The sequence below is a fragment of the Bombina bombina genome, chromosome 5 (assembly GCF_027579735.1).
Source record: "Bombina bombina isolate aBomBom1 chromosome 5, aBomBom1.pri, whole genome shotgun sequence".
Lineage (NCBI taxonomy): Eukaryota > Metazoa > Chordata > Amphibia > Anura > Bombinatoridae > Bombina > Bombina bombina.
This window is the reverse complement of record NC_069503.1, coordinates 290,889,814-290,911,769: the sequence shown is the minus strand read 5'-3', so window position 1 is coordinate 290,911,769 and position 21,956 is coordinate 290,889,814. Positions and strand designations below refer to the sequence as shown.

Here is a 21,956-nt window from a genome sequence, read left to right as displayed (position 1 = left end):
ATTTCAGATGCAAAGGGCTCTTTACTACCTCAGAATAAAAAGAATACACCTAAGGGTCGCCCAAATTCTAATTTTCATCTTTTCGTAACTTTAAGGGACAAAAGTCTTCCTCCTCTTCCAAGTCGGATCACTCCAAGTCTTCTTGGAGGTCTAGTCAGCCTTGGAATAAAGGAAAGCAAGCCAAGAAGCCTTCCGCTGATCCTAAATCAGCATGATCAAGTGGGGGGCATGCTCTCTTTTTTTTTTTTTCAGCAGGCTTGGATACGCGAAGTCCCAGATCCTTGGGCCGTAGACATAGTGTCCCACGGTTAAAGAATAGGATTCAAATCTTGCCCTCCCAGGGGCAGATTCTACCTGTCAAGGTGATCTGCGCACCAGATAAAGAGAGAGGCCTTCTTAAACTGCATAAAGGACCTACTGTATCTTCTCTGGGAGTGATTGTTACAGTTCCTCTAGAGTAACAGGGTCTAGGATTCTATTTAAATCTATTTGGAGTTCCCAAAAAGGAGGGCACTTTTCGTCCTATACTGGCCCTAAAGTGTCTCAACCAATTCCTCAGGGTTCCGTCCTTCAAAATGGAGACCATCCGTTCCATTTTTCCTTTGGTACAAAAGGATCAGTTCATGACGATCATAGATCTGAAGGACGCGTATCTCCATGTTCCTATTCACAGGGATCATTTCCATTATCTGAGGTTTGCCTTCCTAGACAAACATTTCTAGTTTGTTGCCCTTCCTTTTGTCCTTGCTACAGCTTCAAGAATTTTCACAAAGGTTCTGGGGGCTCTTCTGGCAGTGGTCAGGTCTCAGAGCATTACTGTGGCCCCTTATCTGGACGACATCATATGGTTCAAGCGCCATATTTTCATCTAGCAAGATCTCATACAGAGATGTTGTTGACTATTCTTTGTTCCCACGGATGGAAAGTGAATCTGGGAAAGAGATACAAGGGTGTGTTTCTTAGGAACAATTATAGATTCCCTGTCCATGAAGATTTTTCTGACAAACTTCTTGCTTCGTGCCTTTCTCTCCAGTCTGCTATTTGTCCATCAGTGGCTCAATGCATGGAGGTGATTGGTCTGATGGTTGCTTCTATGGACATCATTCCTTTTGCTCGGTTCCATCTGAGACCTCTGCAACTATTCATGCTCAGTCAATGGAAGGAAGACCATTCAAATCTCTCGCAGAGGATAGTTCTGGATCCCCCAACAAGAGACTCTCTCTTGTGGTGGATGTCTCCGGGCCATCTGTCTTGGGGCAAATGTTTCCAGAGACCTTCCTGGGTGATTGTGACCATGGATGCCAGTCTATTAGGCTGGAGAGCAGTTTGGGGCTCCTTAAAAGTGCTGGGCCTATGGACTCAGGAGGACTCTTCTCTTCCTATAAACATCTTAGAGTTGAGAGCAGTCTTCAATGCTTTGACAGTTTGGCCTCAACTAGCCTTGCTCCGGTTTATCAGATTTCAGTCGGACAACATCACTTTGGTGGCCTACATCAATCACCAGGGAGAAACTAGGAGCTCCTTAGCAATGAAGGAGGTGACTCACATTCTCCAGTGGGCGGAGTCTCACGATTGCCATCTCTCTCTCATCCACATCCCAGGGGTGGACAACTGGGAAGCGGATTTTCTGAGCAGACAGACTTTTAATCCAGGCTAGTGGGCTCTCCACCCAGTGGTTTTCACAATGATGACCCTCAGGTGGGGGTTCCAGAGTTGGATCTGATGGCGTCTCGTCAAAATGCCAAGCTTCCAAAGTACGGTTCAAGGTCAAGAGAGCCTCAAGCCGTTCTGATAGACGCTCTGGCGGTTCCTTGGATCTTCAATCTAGCATACCTGTTTCCTCAGTTTGTCCTCCTTCCATGAGTCATTACTCGTGTCAAGCAGGAGAGAGCGTCTGTAAACCTAATAGCTCCTGCATGGCCTTGCAGGATCTAGTTCGCAGATCTGGTAAATATGTCATCTCTTCCTCCTTGGAGGTTGCTTCTGAGGAAGGACCTTCTATTTCAGGGTCCCTTCCTTCATCCAAAACTAGATTCTCTGAAGCTGACTGCTTGGAGATTGAACGCCTAATTTTGGCTAGACGTGGCTTTTCTGAGAAAGTCATAGATACCATGCTTCAGGCTCATAAGCGTAAATACATTTTTTGGTGTGATTCAAAGGGGTTCTCTTGAAACAGAGTAAAGGTTCCTCAGATTTCTTATTGCTATTACTTCTTGCAGAGTTTTCGAACTTTCAGATCTGCAGTGTGATTACCCTTCGTACTAAGCTGGAGTTTCTCCCTAAGGTAGTGTTGAATCGCAATATTAATAAAGAAATTGTTGTATCTTCTTTTTGTCCTAATCCTTCTTCCCAGAAGTAACTTCTTTTGCATAATTTGGACGTTGTGAGTACTTTAACATTTTACCTTCAAGCAACTAAAGATTTTTGGCAGACTTCTGCCCTGTTTGTTGTTTTCTCTGGTAAGCGTAGGGGTCAGAAGGCCACTTCTACCACTCTTTCTCTCTGGTTGATAAGTGTTATTCGTTTAGCTTTTGAGACAGCTGGACTTCAGCCTCCTGAGAGAATAACGTCTCATTCCACTAGAGCAGTCTCATCTTCATGGGCTTTCAAAAATGATGCTTCTGTGGAACAGATTTGCAAGGTGGCCACTTGGTCCTCTATGCATACTTTTTCCAAATTTTCCAAATGTGATACTTTTTGCCTCGGTTGAGGCTTCCTATGGGAGAAAAGTTCTTCAAGCGGTGGTGCCTTCAGTATAGGACCAACTGTCTTGTTTCTCCCTCCCTTTCATTCTGTGTCCTCTAGCTTGGGTATTGGTTCCCACTAGTAATTGGAATGAATCGTGGACTCTGCATGCCATAGGAAAGAGATTTGTACAACTCTCAGGCTTGTGTTTATTTCTTTTTTCCGTTCCTTTCGGCTGAATGACTGGGGGTTATGGGTAAGGGAAGTGATATTTAACAGCTCTGCTGGGGTGCTCTTTGCCTCCTCCTGCTGGCCAGGATTGAATATCCACTAGTAATTGGAGTGAATCATGGACTCTCCATGCCCGGAAATAAATAAATTTATCAGGTAAGTATAAATTTAGTTTTTGTAGATAAAAGAGCTGTTTAACTTAGGGCAATGCCCTACAAAAGGCCCTTTTTAGGGCTATTGGTAGTTTATTGTTAGGTTAGGGGGTGTTTTTATTTTGGGGTGGCTTTTTTGTTTTATAGGGCTATTAGATTAGGTTTACTTTTTATTATTTTGGATAATTTCGGATATTTTTTTGTACACTTAGTGTTTTTTTATTTTTCGTAATGTTAGTGGTTTTTTTTTGCAATATTAGATTTTTTATTTTTTTTGTAGTGTTAAGTTTTTTAAATTTGTAATTTGGGTTTTTTTATTTTTAAAATTTGTTTTTTTTTTTTATAAATTTTTATTGAAATTTTCAATTAAAGTATATATTAGAATAGCATAAAATCTCACGCAGTTAGATGACATAGGAAGAGGGTAGCGACAAAGTAAATTAATCCTTGTATTAGTTTTTTTTATTTGTATTTTATTTTATTTTATTAAAATTGTTATGTTAGGTTTATTTATAGTTCAATATATCGGCTAGATTAGGAGTCTTGCGTTATGAGTAAAAAAGCAGCGTTAAGCCTCATAACGCTGCTTTTTTACTACCGCTGATATTACGAGTCTTGTAGGTACAGCTGTCCCGCACACTTTTTTGGCCTTACCGCAAATCAACTTACGCAAATTGCGTATAGTCTTTTTTGCTTTCATGTAATTAGCAAGAGTCCATGAGCTAGTGACGTATGGGATATACATTCCTACCAGGAGGGGCAAAGTTTCCCAAACCTCAAAATGCCTACAAATACACCCCTCACCACACCCACAAATCAGTTTTACAAACTTTGCCTCCCGTGGAGGTGGTGAAGTAAGTTTGTGCTAGATTCTACGTTGATATGCGCTCCGCAGCAGGTTGGAGCCCGGTTTTCTTCTCAGCGTGCAGTGAATGTCAGAGGGATGTGAAGAGAGTATTGCCTATTTGAATTCAATGATCTCCTTCTACGGGGTCTATTTCATAGGTTCTCTGTTATCGGTCGTAGAGATTCATCTCTTACCTCCCTTTTCAGATCGACGATATACTCTTATATACCATTACCTCTACTGATTCTCGTTTCAGTACTGGTTTGGCTTTCTACTACATGTAGATGAGTGTCCTGGGGTAAGTAAGTCTTATTTTTGTGACACTCTAAGCTATGGTTGGGCACTTTTATATAAAGTTCTAAATATTTGTGTTTAAACATTTATTTGCCTTGATTCAGGATGTTCAATATTCCTTATTTCAGGCAGTCAGTTTCATTATTTGGGATAATGCATTTGAATAATCAATTTTTTCTTACCTTAAAATTTGACTTTTTTTCCCTGTGGGCTGTTAGGCTCGCGGGGGCTGAAAATGCTTCATTTTATTGCGTCATTCTTGGCGCGGACTTTTTTGGCGCAAAAAAATTTCTTTGTTATTTCCGGCATCATACTTGTCGCCGGAAGTTGCGTCATTTTTTTACGTTTTTGCGCCAAAAGTGTCGGCGTTACCGGATGTGGCGTCATTTTTGGCGCTAAAAGCATTTAGGCGCCAAATAATGTGGTCGTCTTTTTTGGCGCTAAAAATATGGGCGTCATTATTGTCTCCACATTATTTAAGTCTCATTGTTTATTTGCTTCTGGTTGTTAGAAGCTTGTTCACTGGCATCTTTTCCCATTCCTGAAACTGTCATTTAAGGAATTTGATCAATTTTGCTTTTTATGTTGTTTTTTCTATTACATATTGCAAGATGTCTCAGATTGACCCTGAATCAGAAGATACTTCTGGAAAATTGCTGCCTGATGCTGGATCTACCAAAGTTAAGTGTATTTGCTGTAAACTTGTGGTATCTGTTCCTCCAGCTGTTGTTTGTAATGAATGTCATGACAAACTTGTTAATGCAGATAATAATTCCTTTAGTAATGTTACATTACCTGTTGCTGTTCCATCAACATCTAATACTCAGAGTGTTCCTGTTAATATAAGAGATTTTGTTTCTAAATCCATTAAGAAGGCTATGTCTGTTATTCCTCCTTCTAGTAAACGTAAAAGGTCTTTTAAAACTTCTCATTTTTCAGATGAATTTTTAAATGAACATCATCATTCTGATTCTGATAATGATTCCTCTGGTTCAGAGGATTCTGTTTCAGAGGTTGATGCTGATAAATCTTCATATTTATTCAAAATGGAATTTATTCGTTCTTTACTTAAAGAAGTCTTAATTGCATTAGAAATAGAGGAATCTGGTCCTCTTGATACTAAATCTAAACGTTTAAATAAGGTTTTTAAATCTCCTGTAGTTATTCCAGAAGTTTTTCCTGTCCCTGATGCTATTTATGAAATAATTTCCAGGGAATGGAATAATTTGGGTAATTCATTTACTCCTAAACGTTTTAAGCAATTATATCCTGTGCCATCTGACAGATTAGAGTTTTGGGACAAAATCCCTAAGGTTGATGGGGCTATCTCTACTCTTGCTAAACGTACTACTATTCCTACGGCAGATAGTACTTCCTTTAAGGATCCTTTAGATAGGAAAATTGAATCCTTTCTAAGAAAAGCTTACTTATGTTCAGGTAATCTTCTTAGACCTGCTATATCTTTAGCGGATGTTGCTGCAGCTTCAACTTTTTGGTTGGAAGCTTTAGCGCAACAAGTAACAGATCATAATTCTCATAGCATTGTTAATCTTCTTCAACATGCTAATAATTTTATTTGTGATGCCATCTTTGATATCATTAGGGTTGATGTCAGGTATATGTCTCTAGCTATTTTAGCTAGAAGAGCTTTATGGCTTAAAACTTGGAATGCTGATATGTCTTCTAAGTCAACTTTGCTTTCCCTTTCTTTCCAGGGTAATAAATTATTTGGTTCACAGTTGGATTCTATTATTTCAACTGTTACTGGGGGGAAAGGAACTTTTTTACCACAGGATAAAAAATCTAAAGGTAAATTTAGGTCTACTAATCGTTTTCGTTCCTTTCGTCACAATAAGGAACAAAAGCCTGATCCTTCCCCTACAGGAGCGGTATCAGTTTGGAAACCATCTCCAGTCTGGAATAAATCCAAGCCTTTTAGAAAGCCTAAGCCAGCTCCCAAGTCAACATGAAGGTGCGGCCCTCATTCCAGCCCAGCTGGTAGGGGGCAGATTACGATATTTCAAATAAATTTGGATCAATTAGATTCACAATCTTTGGATTCAGAACATTGTTTCACAAGGGTACAGAATAGGCTTCAAGATAAGGCCTCCTGCAAGAAGATTTTTTCTTTCCCGTATCCCAGTAAATCCAGTGAAGGCTCAAGCATTTCTGAAATGTGTTTCAGATCTAGAGTTGGCTGGAGTAATTATGCCATTTCCAGTTCTGGAACAGGGGCTGGGGTTTTACTCAAATCTCTTCATTGTCCCAAAGAAGGAGAATTCCTTCAGACCAGTTCTGGATTTAAAAATATTGAATCATTATGTAAGGATACCAACATTCAAAATGGTAACTATAAGGACTATTCTGCCTTTTGTTCAGCAAGAGCATTATATGTCCACAATAGATTTACAGGATGCATATCTGCATTTTCCGATTCATCCAGATCACTATCAGTTTCTGAGATTCTCTTTCCTAGACAAGCATTACCAGTTTGTGGCTCTGCCGTTTGGCCTAGCAACAGCCCCAAGGTTTTTTACAAAGGTTCTCGGTGCCCTTCTGTCTGTAATCAGAGAACAGGGTATTGTGGTATTTCCTTATTTGGACGATATCTTGGTACTTGCTCAGTCTTCACATTTAGCAGAATCTCATACGAATCAACTTGTATTGTTTCTTCGAGAACTTGGTTGGAGGATCAATTTACCAAAAAGTTCATTGATTCCTCAGACAAGGGTAATCTTTTTAGGTTTCCAGATAGATTCAGTGTCCATGACTCTGTCTCTGACAGACAAGAGACGTCTAAAATTGGTTTCAGCTTGTCGAAACCTTCAGTCTCAATCATTCCCTTCGGTAGCCTTATGCATGGAAATTCTAGGTCTTATGACTGCTGCATCGGACGCGATCCCCTTTGCTCGTTTTCACATGCGACCTCTTCAGCTCTGTATGCTGAACCAGTGGTGCAGGGATTATACAAAGATATCTCAATTAATATCTTTAAAACCGATTGTACGACACTCTCTGACGTGGTGGACAGACCACCATCGTTTAGTTCAGGGGGCTTCTTTCTTTCATGTAATTAGCAAGAGTCCATGAGCTAGTGACGTATGGGATATACATTCCTACCAGGAGGGGCAAAGTTTCCCAAACCTCAAAATGCCTATAAATACACCCCTCACCACACCCACAAATCAGTTTTACAAACTTTGCCTCCTATGGAGGTGGTGAAGTAAGTTTGTGCTAGATTCTACGTTGATATGCGCTCCGCAGCAGGTTGGAGCCCGGTTTTCCTCTCAGCGTGCAGTGAATGTCAGAGGGATGTGAAGAGAGTATTGCCTGTTTGAATTCAATGATCTCCTTCTACGGGGTCTATTTCATAGGTTCTCTGTTATCGGTCGTAGAGATTCATCTCTTACCTCCCTTTTCAGATCGACGATATACTCTTATATATATACCATTACCTCTGCTGATTTTCGTTTCAGTACTGGTTTGGTTTTCTACAAACATGTAGATGAGTGTCCTGGGGTAAGTAAGTCTTATTTTCTGTGACACTCTAAAGCTATGGTTGGGCACTTTTTTATAAAGTTCTAAATATATGTATTCAAACATTTATTTGCCTTGACTCAGGATGTTCAACATTCCTTTTTTCAGACAGTCAGTTTCATATTTGGGATAATGCATTTGAATCAATCATTTTTTCTTACCTTAAAATTTGACTTTTTCCCTGTGGGCTGTTAGGCTCGCGGGGGCTGAAAATGCTTCATTTTATTGCGTCATTCTTGGCGCGGACTTTTTTGGCGCAAAAAATCTTTTCCGTTTCCGGCGTCATACGTGTCGCCGGAAGTTGCGTCATTTTTTGACGTTCTTTTGCGCCAAAAATGTCGGCGTTCCGGATGTGGCGTCATTTTTGGCGCCAAAAGCATTTAGGCGCCAAATAATGTGGGCGTCTTATTTGGCGCTAAAAAAATTTGGGCGTCGCTTTTGTCTCCACATTATTTAAGTCTCATTTTTCATTGCTTCTGGTTGCTAGAAGCTTGTTCTTTGGCATTTTTTCCCATTCCTGAAACTGTCATTTAAGGAATTTGATCAATTTTGCTTTATATGTTGTTTTTTCTTTTACATATTGCAAGATGTCTCACGTTGCATCTGAGTCAGAAGAAACTTCAGGAAAATCGCTGCCTGGTGCTGGAACTACCAAAGCTAAGTGTATCTGCTGTAAACTTTTGGTAGTTGTTCCTCCAGCTGTTGTTTGTATTAAATGTCATGACAAACTTGTTAATGCAGAAAATATTTCCTTTAGTAAAGTACCATTACCTGTTGCAGTTCCCTCAACATCTAATGTTCAGAGTGTTCCTGATAACATAAGAGATTTTGTTTCTGAATCCATTAAGAAGGCTATGTCTGTTATTCCTCCTTCTAGTAAATATAAAAAATCTTTTAAAACTTCTCTTTATCCAGATGAATTTTTAAATGAACATCATCATTCTGATTCTAATGATTCTTCTGGTTCAGAGGACTCTGTCTCAGAGGTTGATGCTGATAAATCTTCATATTTATTTAAAATGGAATTTATTCGTTCTTTACTTAAAGAAGTCCTAATTGCATTAGAAATTGAGGATTCTGGTCCTCTTGATACTAAATCTAAACGTTTAGACAAGGTCTTTAAATCTCCTGTAGTTATTCCAGAAGTTTTTCCTGTTCCAGGTGCTATTTCTGAAGTAATTTCCAGAGAATGGAATAATTTGGGTAATTCATTTACTCCTTCTAAACGTTTTAAGCAATTATATCCTGTGCCGTCTGACAGATTAGAGTTTTGGGACAAAATCCCTAAAGTTGATGGGGCTATTTCTACCCTTGCTAAACGTACTACTATTCCTACGGCAGATGGTACTTCCTTTAAGGATCCTCTAGATAGGAAAATTGAATCCTTTCTAAGAAAAGCTTATTTGTGTTCAGGTAATCTTCTTAGACCTGCTATATCTTTGGCGGATGTTGCTGCAGCTTCAACTTTTTGGTTGGAAACTTTAGCGCAACAATTAACAGATCATGATTCTCTTTCCTGGACAAGCATTACCAGTTTGTGGCTCTGCCGTTTGGCCTAGCAACAGCTCCAAGAATTTTTACAAAGGTTCTCGGTGCCCTTCTGTCTGTAATCAGAGAACAGGGTATTGTGGTTTTTCCTAATTTGGACGATATCTTGGTACTTGCTCAGTCTTCACATTTAGCAGAATCTCATACGAATCAACTTGTGTTGTTTCTTCAAGATCATGGTTGGAGGATCAATTCACTAAAAAGTTCATTGATTCCTCAGACAAGGGTAACCTTTTTGGGTTTCCAGATAGATTCAGTGTCCATGACTCTGTCTTTGACAGACAAGAGACGTCTAAAATTGATTTCAGCTTGTCGAAACCTTCAGTCACAATCATTCCCTTCGGTAGCCTTTTGCATGGAAATTTTAGGTCTTATGTCTGCTGCATCGGACGCGATCCCCTTTGCTCGTTTTCACATGCGACCCTCTTCAGCTCTGTATGCTGAACCAATGGTGCAGGGATTACACAAAGATATCTCAATTAATATCTTTAAAACCGATTGTACGACACTCTCTAACGTGGTGGACAGATCACCATCGTTTAGTTCAGGGGGCTTCTTTTGTTCTTCCGACCTGGACTGTAATTTCAACAGATGCAAGTCTTACAGGTTGGGGAGCTGTGTGGGGGTCTCTGACGGCACAAGGGGTTTGGGAATCTCAGGAGGTGAGATTACCGATCAATATTTTGGAACTCCGTGCAATTTTCAGAGCTCTTCAGTCTTGTCCTCTTCTGAAGAGAGAATCGTTCATTTGTTTTCAGACAGACAATGTCACAACTGTGGCATACATCAATCATCAGGGGGGGACTCACAGTCCTCTGGCTATTAAAGAAGTATCTCGAATTCTGGTTTGGGCGGAATCCAGCTCCTGTCTAATCTCTGCGGTTCATATCCCAGGTATAGACAATTGGGAAGCGGATTATCTCAGTCGCCAAACGTTGCATCCGGGCGAATGGTCTCTTCACCCAGAGGTATTTCTTCAGATTGTTCAAATGTGGGAACTTCCAGAAATAGATCTGATGGCTTCTCATCTAAACAAGAAACTTCCCAGGTATCTGTCCAGATCCCGGGATCCTCAGGCGGAGGCAGTGGATGCATTATCACTTCCTTGGAAGTATCATCCTGCCTATATCTTTCCGCCTCTAGTTCTTCTTCCAAGAGTAATCTCCAAGATTCTGAAGGAATGCTTGTTTGTCCTGCTGGTAGCTCCAGCATGGCCTCACAGGTTTTGGTATGCGGATCTTGTCCGGATGGCCTCTTGCCAACCGTGGACTCTTCCGTTAAGACCAGACCTTCTGTCGCAAGGTCCTTTTTTCCATCAGGATCTCAAATCCTTAAATTTAAAGGTATGGAGATTGAACGCTTGATTCTTGGTCAAAGAGGTTTCTCTGACTCTGTGATTAATACTATGTTACAGGCTCGTAAATCTGTATCTAGAGAGATATATTATAGAGTCTGGAAGACTTATATTTCTTGGTGTCTTTCTCATCATTTTTTCTGGCATTCTTTTAGAATTCCGAGAATTTTACAGTTTCTTCAGGATGGTTTAGATAAAGGTTTGTCCGCAAGTTCCTTGAAAGGACAAATCTCTGCTCTTTCTGTTCTTTTTCACAGAAAGATTGCTAATATTCCTGATATTCATTGTTTTGTACAAGCTTTGGTTCGTATAAAACCTGTCATTAAGTCAATTTCTCCTCCTTGGAGTTTGAATTTGGTTCTGGGGGCTCTTCAAGCTCCTCCTTTTGAACCCATGCATTCATTGGACATTAAATTACTTTCTTGGAAAGTTTTGTTCCTTTTGGCGATCTCTTCTTCCAGAAGAGTCTCTGAATTATCTGCTCTTTCTTGTGAGTCTCCTTTTCTGATTTTTCATCAGGATAAGGCGGTGTTGCAAACTTCTTTTGAATTTTTACCTAAGGTTGTGAATTCCAACAACATTAGTAGAGAAATTGTGGTTCCTTCATTATGTCCTAATCCTAAGAATTCTAAGGAGAAATCGTTGCATTCTTTGGATGTTGTTAGAGCTTTGAAATATTATGTTGAAGCTACGAAGTCTTTCCGAAAAACTTCTAGTCTATTTGTTATCTTTTCCGGTTCTAGAAAAGGCCAGAAAGCTTCTGCCATTTCTTTGGCATCTTGGTTGAAATCTTTAATTCATCATGCCTATGTTGAGTCGGGTAAAACTCCGCCTCAAAGGATTACAGCTCATTCTACTAGGTCAGTTTCTACTTCCTGGGCGTTTAGGAATGAAGCTTCGGTTGATCAGATTTGCAAAGCAGCAACTTGGTCCTCTTTGCATACTTTTACTAAATTCTACCATTTTGATGTGTTTTCTTCTTCTGAAGCAGTTTTTGGTAGAAAAGTACTTCAGGCAGCGGTTTCAGTTTGAATCTTTTGCTTATGTTTTCATTAAACTTTATTTTGGGTGTGGATTATTTTCAGCAGGAATTGGCTGTCTTTATTTTATCCCTCCCTCTCTAGTGACTCTTGCGTGGAAAGATCCACATCTTGGGTAGTCATTATCCCATATGTCACTAGCTCATGGACTCTTGCTAATTACATGAAAGAAAACATAATTTATGTAAGAACTTACCTGATAAATTCATTTCTTTCATATTAGCAAGAGTCCATGAGGCCCACCCTTTTTGTGGTGGTTATGATTTTTTTGTATAAAGCACAATTATTCCAATTCCTTATTTTATATGCTTTCGCACTTTTTTTCTTATCACCCCACTTCTTGGCTATTCGTTAAACTGATTTGTGGGTGTGGTGAGGGGTGTATTTATAGGCATTTTGAGGTTTGGGAAACTTTGCCCCTCCTGGTAGGAATGTATATCCCATACGTCACTAGCTCATGGACTCTTGCTAATATGAAAGAAATGAATTTATCAGGTAAGTTCTTACATAAATTATGTTTTTGTTCTTCCGACCTGGACTGTGATTTCAACAGATGCAAGTCTGACAGGTTGGGGAGCTGTTTGGGGGTCTCTGACAGCACAAGGGGTTTGGGAATCTCAGGAGGTGAGATTACCAATCAACATTTTGGAACTCCGTGCAATTTTCAGAGCTCTTCAGTCATGGCCTCTTCTAAAGAGAGAGTCGTTCATTTGTTTTCAGACGAACAATGTCACAACCGTGGCATATGTCAATCATCAAGGAGGGACTCACAGTCCTCTGGCTATGAAAGAAGTATCTCGAATACTGATATGGGCGGAATCCAGCTCCTGTCTAATTTCTGCGGTTCATATCCCAGGTATAGACAATTGGGAAGCGGATTATCTCAGTCGCCAAACGTTACATCCGGGCGAATGGTCTCTTCACCCAGAGGTATTTCTTAAGATTGTTCAAATGTGGGGACTTCCAGAAATAGATCTGATGGCTTCTCATCTAAACAAGAAGCTTCCCAGGTATCTGTCCAGATCCAGGGATCCTCAGGCGGAGGCAGTGGATGCATTGTCACTTCCTTGGAAGTATCATCCTGCCTATATCTTTCCGCCTCTAGTTCTTCTTCCAAGAGTGATTTCCAAGATTCTAAAGGAGTGCTGGTTTGTTCTGCTGGTGGCTCCAGCATGGCCTCACAGGTTTTGGTATGCGGATCTTGTCCGGATGGCCACTTGCCAACCGTGGACTCTTCCGTTAAGACCAGACCTTCTATCGCAAGGTCCTTTTTTCCATCAGGATCTCAAATCCTTAAATTTGAAGGTATGGAGATTGAACGCTTGATTCTCAGTCATAGAGGTTTCTCTGACTCTGTGATTAATACTATGTTACAGGCTCGTAAATCTGTATCTAGGAAGATATATTATCGAGTCTGGAAGTTTTACATTTCTTGGTGTTTTTCTCATCATTTTTCCTGGCATTCTTTTAGAATTCCTAGAATTTTGCAGTTTCTTCAGGATGGTTTGGATAAAGGTTTGCCTGCAAGTTCCTTGAAAGGACAAATCTCTGCTCTTTCTGTTCTTTTTCACAGAAAGATTGCTAGTCTTCCTGATATTCATTGTTTTGTACAAGCTTTGGTTCGTATAAAACCTGTTATTAAGTCAATTTCTCCTCCTTGGAGTTTGAATTTGGTTCTGGGGGCTCTTCAAGCTCCTCCGTTTGAACCTATGCATTCGCTGGACATTAAATTACTTTCTTGGAAAGTTTTGTTTCTTTTGGCCATCTCTTCTGCTAGAAGAGTTTCTGAATTATCTGCTCTTTCTTGTGAGTCTCCTTTTCTGATTTTTCATCAGGATAAGGCGGTGTTGCGAACTTCTTTTAAATTTTTACCTAAGGTTGTGAATTCTAACAACATTAGTAGAGAAATTGTGGTTCCTTCATTGTGTCCTAATCCTAAGAATTCTAAGGAAAGATCGTTGCATTCTTTGGATGTAGTTAGAGCTTTGAAATATTATGTTGAAGCTACTAAAAATTTACGAAAGACTTCTAGTCTATTTGTTATCTTTTCTGGTTCTAGGAAAGGTCAGAAGGCCTCTGCCATTTCTTTGGCGTCTTGGTTAAAGTCTTTGATTCATCATGCTTATGTCGAGTCGGGTAAAACTCCGCCTCAAAGGATTACAGCTCATTCTACTAGGTCAGTTTCTACTTCCTGGGCGTTTAGGAATGAAGCTTCGGTTGATCAGATTTGCAAAGCAGCAACTTGGTCTTCTTTGCATACTTTTACTAAATTCTACCATTTTGATGTGTTTTCTTCTTCTGAAGCAGTTTTTGGTAGAAAAGTACTTCAGGCAGCTGTTTCAGTTTGATTCTTCTGCTTATAATTTCAGTTTTTTTCATTATAAGATTTAAACTTTGTTTTGGGTGTGGATTATTTTCAGCGGAATTGGCTGTCTTTATTTTATCCCTCCCTCTCTAGTGACTCTTGCGTGGAAGATCCACATCTTGGGTATTCATTATCCCATACGTCACTAGCTCATGGACTCTTGCTAATTACATGAAAGAAAACATAATTAATGTAAGAACTTACCTGATAAATTAATTTCTTTCATATTAGCAAGAGTCCATGAGGCCCACCCTTTTTTGTGGTGGTTATGATTTTTTTATATAAAGCACAATTATTCCAATTCCTTATTTTTTATGCTTTTGCACTTTTTTCTTATCACCCCACTTTTTGGCTATGCGTTAAACTGATTTGTGGGTGTGGTGAGGGGTGTATTTGTAGGCATTTTGAGGTTTGGGAAACTTTGCCCCTCCTGGTAGGAATGTATATCCCATACGTCACTAGCTCATGGACTCTTGCTAATATGAAAGAAATGAATTTATCAGGTAAGTTCTTACATAAATTATGTTTTCTATGGGACTTCCATAGCGCCGGTATTACAAGCTTGTCCTGGGAGGCCAAAAAGTGAGCAGTACAGCCTACCCCGTCAAGATTTGTAACGCATTCTAAAGTCAGTAGTTATGAGTTTTACACTACAACACTGTAGCATAAAACTCATAACTTAAGTGCTTAAAAGTACACTAACACCCATAAACTTCCTATTAATCCCCTAAACCGAGGCCCTCCCACATCGCGAACACTAAAATAAAATTATTAACCACTAATCTGCCACTCCCGACATCGCCGCCACTATAATAAACATATTAACCCCTAAACCGCCGCACTCTTGCCTCGCAAACATTAGTTATATAATATTAACCCCTAATCTGCTGTCCCTAACATCGCCGCCACCTACCTACATTTATTAACCCCTAATCTGCCGCCCCCAACGTCGCCGCCACTATATTAAATTTATTAACCCATAAATCTAAGTCTAACCCTAACACCCCCTAACTTAAATATAATTCAAATAAATATAAATAAAAATGACTATCATTACCTAAGTAATTCCTATTTAAAACTAAATACTTACCTATAAAATAAACCCTAAGATAGCTACAATATAACTAATAGTTACAATGAAGCTAGCTTAGGGTTTATTTTTATTTTACAGGGAAGTTTGTATTTATTTTAACTAGGTAGAATAGTTACTAAATAGTTATTAACTATTTAACAACTGCCTAGCTAAAATAAATACAAATTTACCTGTAAAATAAAACCTAACCTAAGTTACACTAACACCTAACACTACACTACAATTAAATAAATTCCGAAATTAAATACAATTAACTAAATTCAAAACAATTAGCTAAATTACAAAAAAACAAATAAACAAACACTAAATTACAGAAAATAAAAAACAAATTACAAGATCTTTAAACTAATTACACCTAATCTAATAGCCCTATTAAAATAAAAAAAAGCCCACCCAAAATAAAAAAAAAACTAGCCTAAACTAAACTATCAATAGCCCTTAAAAGGGCCTTTTGCGGGACATTGGCCCAAAGAAATCAGCTCTTTTACCTGTGAAAAAAAATAAAAACAACCCCCCCAACAGTAAAACCCAGCACCCACACAACCATTGAATTTGCATTCTGTTGGTTGATTGGAACAGCCAAGATAATGCAAGCTCAATCCTATTGGCTGATTGGATTAGCCAATAGGATTGAAGTTCAATCCTATTGGCTGATTGCATCAGCCAATAGGATTTTTTCAACCTTAATTCCGATTGGCTGATAGAATTCTATCAGCCAATCGGAATCTAAGGGACGCCATCTTGGATGACGTCATTTAAAGGAGCCTTCATTCAACAAGAAGTCGTCGATTGAAGAGGATGCTCCACACCGGATGTCTTGAAGATGGAGCCGTTACGCGTCGGAAGGATGAAGATAGAGGATGCCATCTGGAGGACCACTTCTGCCCGTCTGGAGGACCACTTCTGCCCATCTGGAGGACCACTTATGCCGGCTTTGTTGAGGACATCTTACCGCTTGGATGAAGACTTCTCCCGGTAAGTGGATCTTCGGAGGTTAGTGTTAGGATTTTTTAAGGGTGTATTGGGTGGGTTTTTTTTTTTTGGTTAGGGCTTTGGGCCGCAATAGAGCTAAATGCCCTTTTAAGGGCAATGCCCATCCAAATGCCCTTTTCAGGGCAATGGGGAGCTTAGATTTTTTTTTAGTTAGGGTTTTATTTGGGGGGTTGGTTGTGTGGGTGGTGGGTTTTACTGTTCGGGGGGTTGTTTGTATTTTTTTTTTTACAGGTAAAAGAGCTGATTTCTTTGGGGCAATGCCCAGCTAAAGGCCCTGTTAAGGGCTATTGGTAGTTTAGGTTAGGCTAGGTTTTTTTTTAGTTTGGGTGGGCTTTTTTTATTTTGATAGGCCTAGCCTATTAGATTAGGTGTAATTAGTTTAAAGATTTTGTAATTTGTTTTTTATTTTCTGTAATTTAGTGTTTGTTTTTTTGTAATTTAGTTAATTGTATTTAATTTAGGTAATTTATTTAATTGTAGTATAGTGTTAGTGTAACTTAGGTTAGGTTTTATTTTACAGGTAAATTTGTATTTATTTTAGCTAGGTAGTTATTAAATAGTTAATAACTATTTAGTAACTATTCTACCTAGTTAAAATAAATACAAACTTGCCTGTAAAATAAAAATAAACCCTAAGCTAGATTCAACTAGTAACTATTAGTTATATTGTAGCTAGTTTAGGGTTTATTTTATAGGTAAGTATTTAGTTTTAAATAGGAATTATTTAGGTAATGATAGTAATTTGTATTTAGATTTATTTAAATTATATTTAAGTTAGGGGTTAATAAATGTGGCGGCGACGTTGGGGGCGGCAGATTTGGGGTTAATAAAATGTAGGTAGGTGGCAGCGATGTTAGGGTCGGCAGATTAGGGGTTAATAATATTTAACTAGTGTTTGCGATGCGGGAGTACGGCGGTTTAGGGGTTAATAAATATAATGTACTGTAGGTGTCGGCGATGTTGGGGGCAGCAAATTAGGGGTTCATAAGTATAATATAGGTGGCGGCGATGTCCGGAGCGGCAGATTAGGGGTTAATAAGTGTAAGATTAGGGGTGTTTAGACTCGGGGTTCATGTTAGGGTGTTAGGTGTAAACATAAAATGTGTTTCCCCATAGGAATCAATGGGGCTGCGATACTGAGCTTTACGCTGCTTTTTTGCAGGTGTCAGACTTTTTCTCAGCCGGCTCTCCCCATTGATGTCTATGGGGAAATCGTGCACGAGCACGTACAACCAGCTCACCGCTGACTTAAGCAGCGCTGGTATTGGAGTGCGGTATGGAGCTCAATTTTGCTCTACGCTCACTTCTTGCCTTTTAACGCTGGGTTTAGAAAAACCTGTAATACCAGCGCTGTAGGTAAGTGAGCGGTGACAATAACGTGCAAGTTAACACCGCACCCCTCATAACGCGAAACTCGTAATCTGGCCGTATGTTTTTTTTTTTAAAGATAGTTATATTGTAAATTTTAATTTAAAAATAGGGGCTAGTTAGGTTTAGGGGTTAATAGTTTTATTATAGTAGTAGCGATGTGAGGGGCCAGCGGTTTAGGGGTTAATAGTTTTATTATAGTAGTAGCCATGTAGAGGGCTGGCGGTTTAGGGGTTAATAGCTTTATAGTAGTAGCGATGTGGGGGCCAGTGGTTTAGGGGTTAATAGATTTATTTAGGTGTCAGCGATGCAGGGGCGGCGGTTTAGGGGTATTTAGACTTGGGGGCCGATTTATCATCGATAAATGCCGACAGCATACGCTGTCTGCATTTGTCATTGCACAAGCAGTTCTGGTGAACTGTTTGTACAATGCCGCCCCCTGCAGATTCGCCGTTAGCATGGGGTGTCAATCAACCCGATCGTATGAGATCGGACGGATTGATGTCCGCCGCCTCAGAGGAGGCGTACGAGTTAAGGAGGCTTCTTAACTCCTGTTTCCAGCGAGCCTGAAGGCCCGTGTGGAAAAACAGTGGTATACGGCCCCATATGGACCGTGATAAATCGCCCCCTAGGGTTTATTTGAGGGTGTTGGGTTTTTACATAACTTTCTTTTCCCCATAGACATCAATAGGGATTGGGTTACGACGATCACCATTCTAACACTTTCTCTCCATTCATTCTATGGGGGGAAATTGTGCACAAGCATGTCAAGTCAGGCCTTGGGTTTTGTACGTTATGGAACTTATCACACCATACCGCACAACAAAAGAAGGTTTTTCAGTAACTTTTAATGGCAGCGCTACGGAGAGTGCGATACCGCTATATTTTTTTTGCGTTATTTACACACAACTTGTAATTTTGGTGATTTCCAATTTGTGGCCCTCCTCTTCGGTTTGGCCACTGCCCCACGTATCTTCACAAATGTATTAGGGGCTCTCTTAGCAGTGATCAGAGCACAGGGAATCTCCATTGCCCCTTATTTGGGTGATATTTTGATCCACGCTCCATCTCTTTCTCTGGCTACTGCTCATACCCACAGAATAGTCTTTTTCCTTATCTCCAGCCACAAGGGTGGTTTTTCTGGAAATGATAATAGACTCTGTTTATATGCATTTGTTTCTCACAGATATTTGCAGAACCAAACTTGAGACTGCCTGTTGTTCCATATAGATGGCTCATTCTCCTTCTGTAGTCCAATGTATGGAAGTAGTGAGTCTTATGGTGGCAGCGCCTGATGCCGTACCTTTTGCTCGTTTACATCTTCGTCCTCTCCAATTGTCCGTGCATCAACAATGGTCAAAGGATTGTTTCCAACTGGAACAGCAGATAAATCTCATCTCTTCATCTCATGGTGGAGGGAAAGTCACTATTTGACCCTTGGAGCATCATTTTTTCTAGAGGTTTCTCTTGGAAATCTTTTAGAATCCCCAGAATTCTTCAGTTCCTTCAGGATGGACTGGGTAAGGGTCTATTGGCATTATCTGTTTTGTTTCATAAAAAACTGGCTAAGTTGCCTCAAACTTTTGTGCAAGCCTTGGTAGAATTCACCCTATTATTCCTATTTCTCCCTCTTGGAATTTGAATCTGGTTCATTCTGTTTTGCAAGGTCCCCCCTTTGAACTATGCATACTTTGGACCTAAAGTTATTGTCTCTAGTCGAGTTTCTGAATTATCTTCTGATCCCCCTTTTTGTTTTTTCATCAGGATAAAGCGGTCCTTCGGACTAAATATGATTTTCTTTTGAAGGTAGTGTCTTCAGAAAATATTAATCAGGACATTGTGGTTCCTTCACTTTGTCCAAATCCTTCTAACTCTAAGGAACACCTACTACACAATTTGGATGTGGTCAGAGCCTTTAAATTTTATCTTCAGACCACTAAATATTTTAGACAGACTTGTAGCTCATTTGTCCAATTTTCAGATTCCATAAAGGGTCAAAAGGCTGAAGCAAACTATTCATAAGGCTTACTTGGTTGCAGGACAACTGCTGCCAAAAAGAGTAACTGCTCATTCCACTAGATTAGTATCTACTTTCTGGGCCTTCATAAATTACGCTTCCTTGGAACAGATTTGCAAGGCAGCAACTTTGGTCTTTTCTCCATACCTTTTCTAAATTTTATCATTTTGATATTTATGCTTCTTCTGAAGCTGCTTTTGGCAGGAAATTCATTCAGGTCTTAGTGTCCAGCAAATAGGAACTGTCATCATTTTTTCCCACCCATCCTTAACATGGACTCTAAGCTTGGGTATTGTATCTCGCATGTTATGGACACCTATGGACTCTGATCATCTTACGAAAGAAAACAGAATTTATACTTACCAATACATTTCTTGCTTTTGGGATGATGAGAATCCTTAGGACCCACTTGCATGCTTTGCTATATGGGCAACAGTTCTTATTTGCACCTCTTAACCCTGATTTCTGTCTTTCCTATCTATTTGTCTCTCTCCTCTGCTCGGCTTTGTGGGGAAAGGAGGTGGGAGGGATTTAAAGCTCTTGTGAGGGTTCTTTACCTCCTCCTGGTGGCGGGAAATATATCCCACATGTTATAGAAACCTATGGATTCTCATCATCCTGAAAGAAAGAAATTTATCGGTAAGTATAAATTCTGTTTTTGTTTGTATAGTTTTAACTCTGAATTTTGGTTGGTAGATTTAAATCAACACATGAAAGAAGATACTAATATACCATAGAAATATAACACAATAGCGATATAGAAATAACCTCTTTTCATTTTTGCCCAATAATTTTTAAACACTTTGCACTTTTACGACTTACCATTTTAGCGGTTTATAAGAGTTATGTTACTATCTAGCCGAGATGCCTGAAAAATAGTTGTAAATATGCAGATCTGTTTTGTAGCTAGATTTATTGTATACTACAGTAAACTCTCAGTTAACCGGAACTCAAGCAACCAGCACTCTTAAAGGGACAGTTAACACCAGAATTTTTGTTGTTTTAAAAGATAGATAATCCCTTTATTACCCATTCCCCAGTTTTGCATAACCAACACAGTTATAATAATACACTTTTTACCTCTGTGATTAACTTGTATCTAAGCCTCTTCTGACAAACCCCTGATCACATGACATTTTATTTATTATCTATTGACTTTCATTTTAGCCAATTAGTGCAGTGTCTGCCACAATCCACGGGCATGCTCACAATGTTATCTATAAGGTTTACCTGAACTAGCTCTCCCCTGCTGTGAAAAGCAAATACAAAAACATGTGATTAGAGGCGGCCTTCAAGGGCTTAGAAATTATCATATGAGCCTTCCTAGGTCTAGCTTTCAAGTAAGAATTCCAAAAGAGCAAAGAAAAATTGGTGATAAAAGTAAATTGGAAAGTTGTTTAAAATTACATGCCCTATTTGAAACATGAAAGTTTTTTTTGGACTTGACTGTCCCTTTAAGCAACCAGACGAAAAAAATCAAACAGACTGTACATTCAAAATGAACACATCTTTCTCTATAGTGGGTTCTCGAAGGTGAAAGCACGCCCTTTTCATGCCTCCAGACCTTACATAACTGCTCTTGAAATTTGTAAACACAAGGCAGTCTGAGAATTAGACATCACACTGCCACTGGGTGCCCGGGACTGAATGGAGGCGGCATTACTATTAAGTAATAATTTGCTTTTATTTACTGTATTTAAATATTAATATCAAGTAAATACAGCGTTTATAGTATAGTATGGGTTATAGAACTAGTTAGGCCTATTTTTAATAGTGACTCTCAAGCAACCAGAAACTACACTTATCCGGAATCTACCAATCCCCATGGGTGCTGGTTAACTGGGAGTTTACTAAATTTCTTTAGCATATGAGTAATTTTTTTCATGTTAAGAAAATATTGAGGAACCTGTATTAAAGTAATAACATGTTTAGCTCTAACTATTGGGTTGAGTAAATACCTTTTTTTTTTTTCTTTCTAGTTATGAAAAATTTAAAAATCCGAAGACATCAAGTGAAGACACTTTTAAAAGAGGCCAGAAAGTAACCTTAGCATGACACCTGCTATTCTGGGTTTCAGTCCATCAAAATTGTATTTAATTATGTAAACTTAATTTAGAATGAATAAATTGATTTATTTTTTATTAATGGTCCGGACTTTTTATGGTATTGCATGTTCAATATTGTATGAAGGGTGCTTTAAAACTTCACAGAGAAAATTGGATGTTGGAACGGTAAAGAAAACTGGTGGCCCTCAAAGCGTCTTTTAGAATGTGTTTTTAACACACTAATATGATCTTTGCGAATCAAGAAAATCAACGCAGAAAGGAAACCATCATCACCAATGTAGTGTAAGAGCCAAAAACAGATGTTTCTCATCACCATAGTAGCAGGTCTTGTTAAAAAAAAACTGACTAAATCATCATAATAATGAT

At 39.2% G+C, this 21,956-nt stretch overlaps 1 protein-coding gene across 2 annotated transcripts in view; it reads left to right on the top strand.

Moving 5' to 3' along the window:
* PEX1 (peroxisomal biogenesis factor 1) overlaps window positions 1–21,665 on the top strand; it is a 145,399-nt gene extending 123,734 nt beyond the window's left edge. For both annotated transcript variants that reach the window (XM_053714039.1, XM_053714038.1), the window contains one exon: window positions 21,504–21,665. In XM_053714039.1, the coding sequence (XP_053570014.1) occupies window positions 21,504–21,579 (76 nt within the window). In that variant the 3' untranslated portion in view covers window positions 21,580–21,665. The remainder of the gene's footprint in view (window positions 1–21,503) is intronic.
* Window positions 21,666–21,956: the final 291 nt, after the last annotated feature.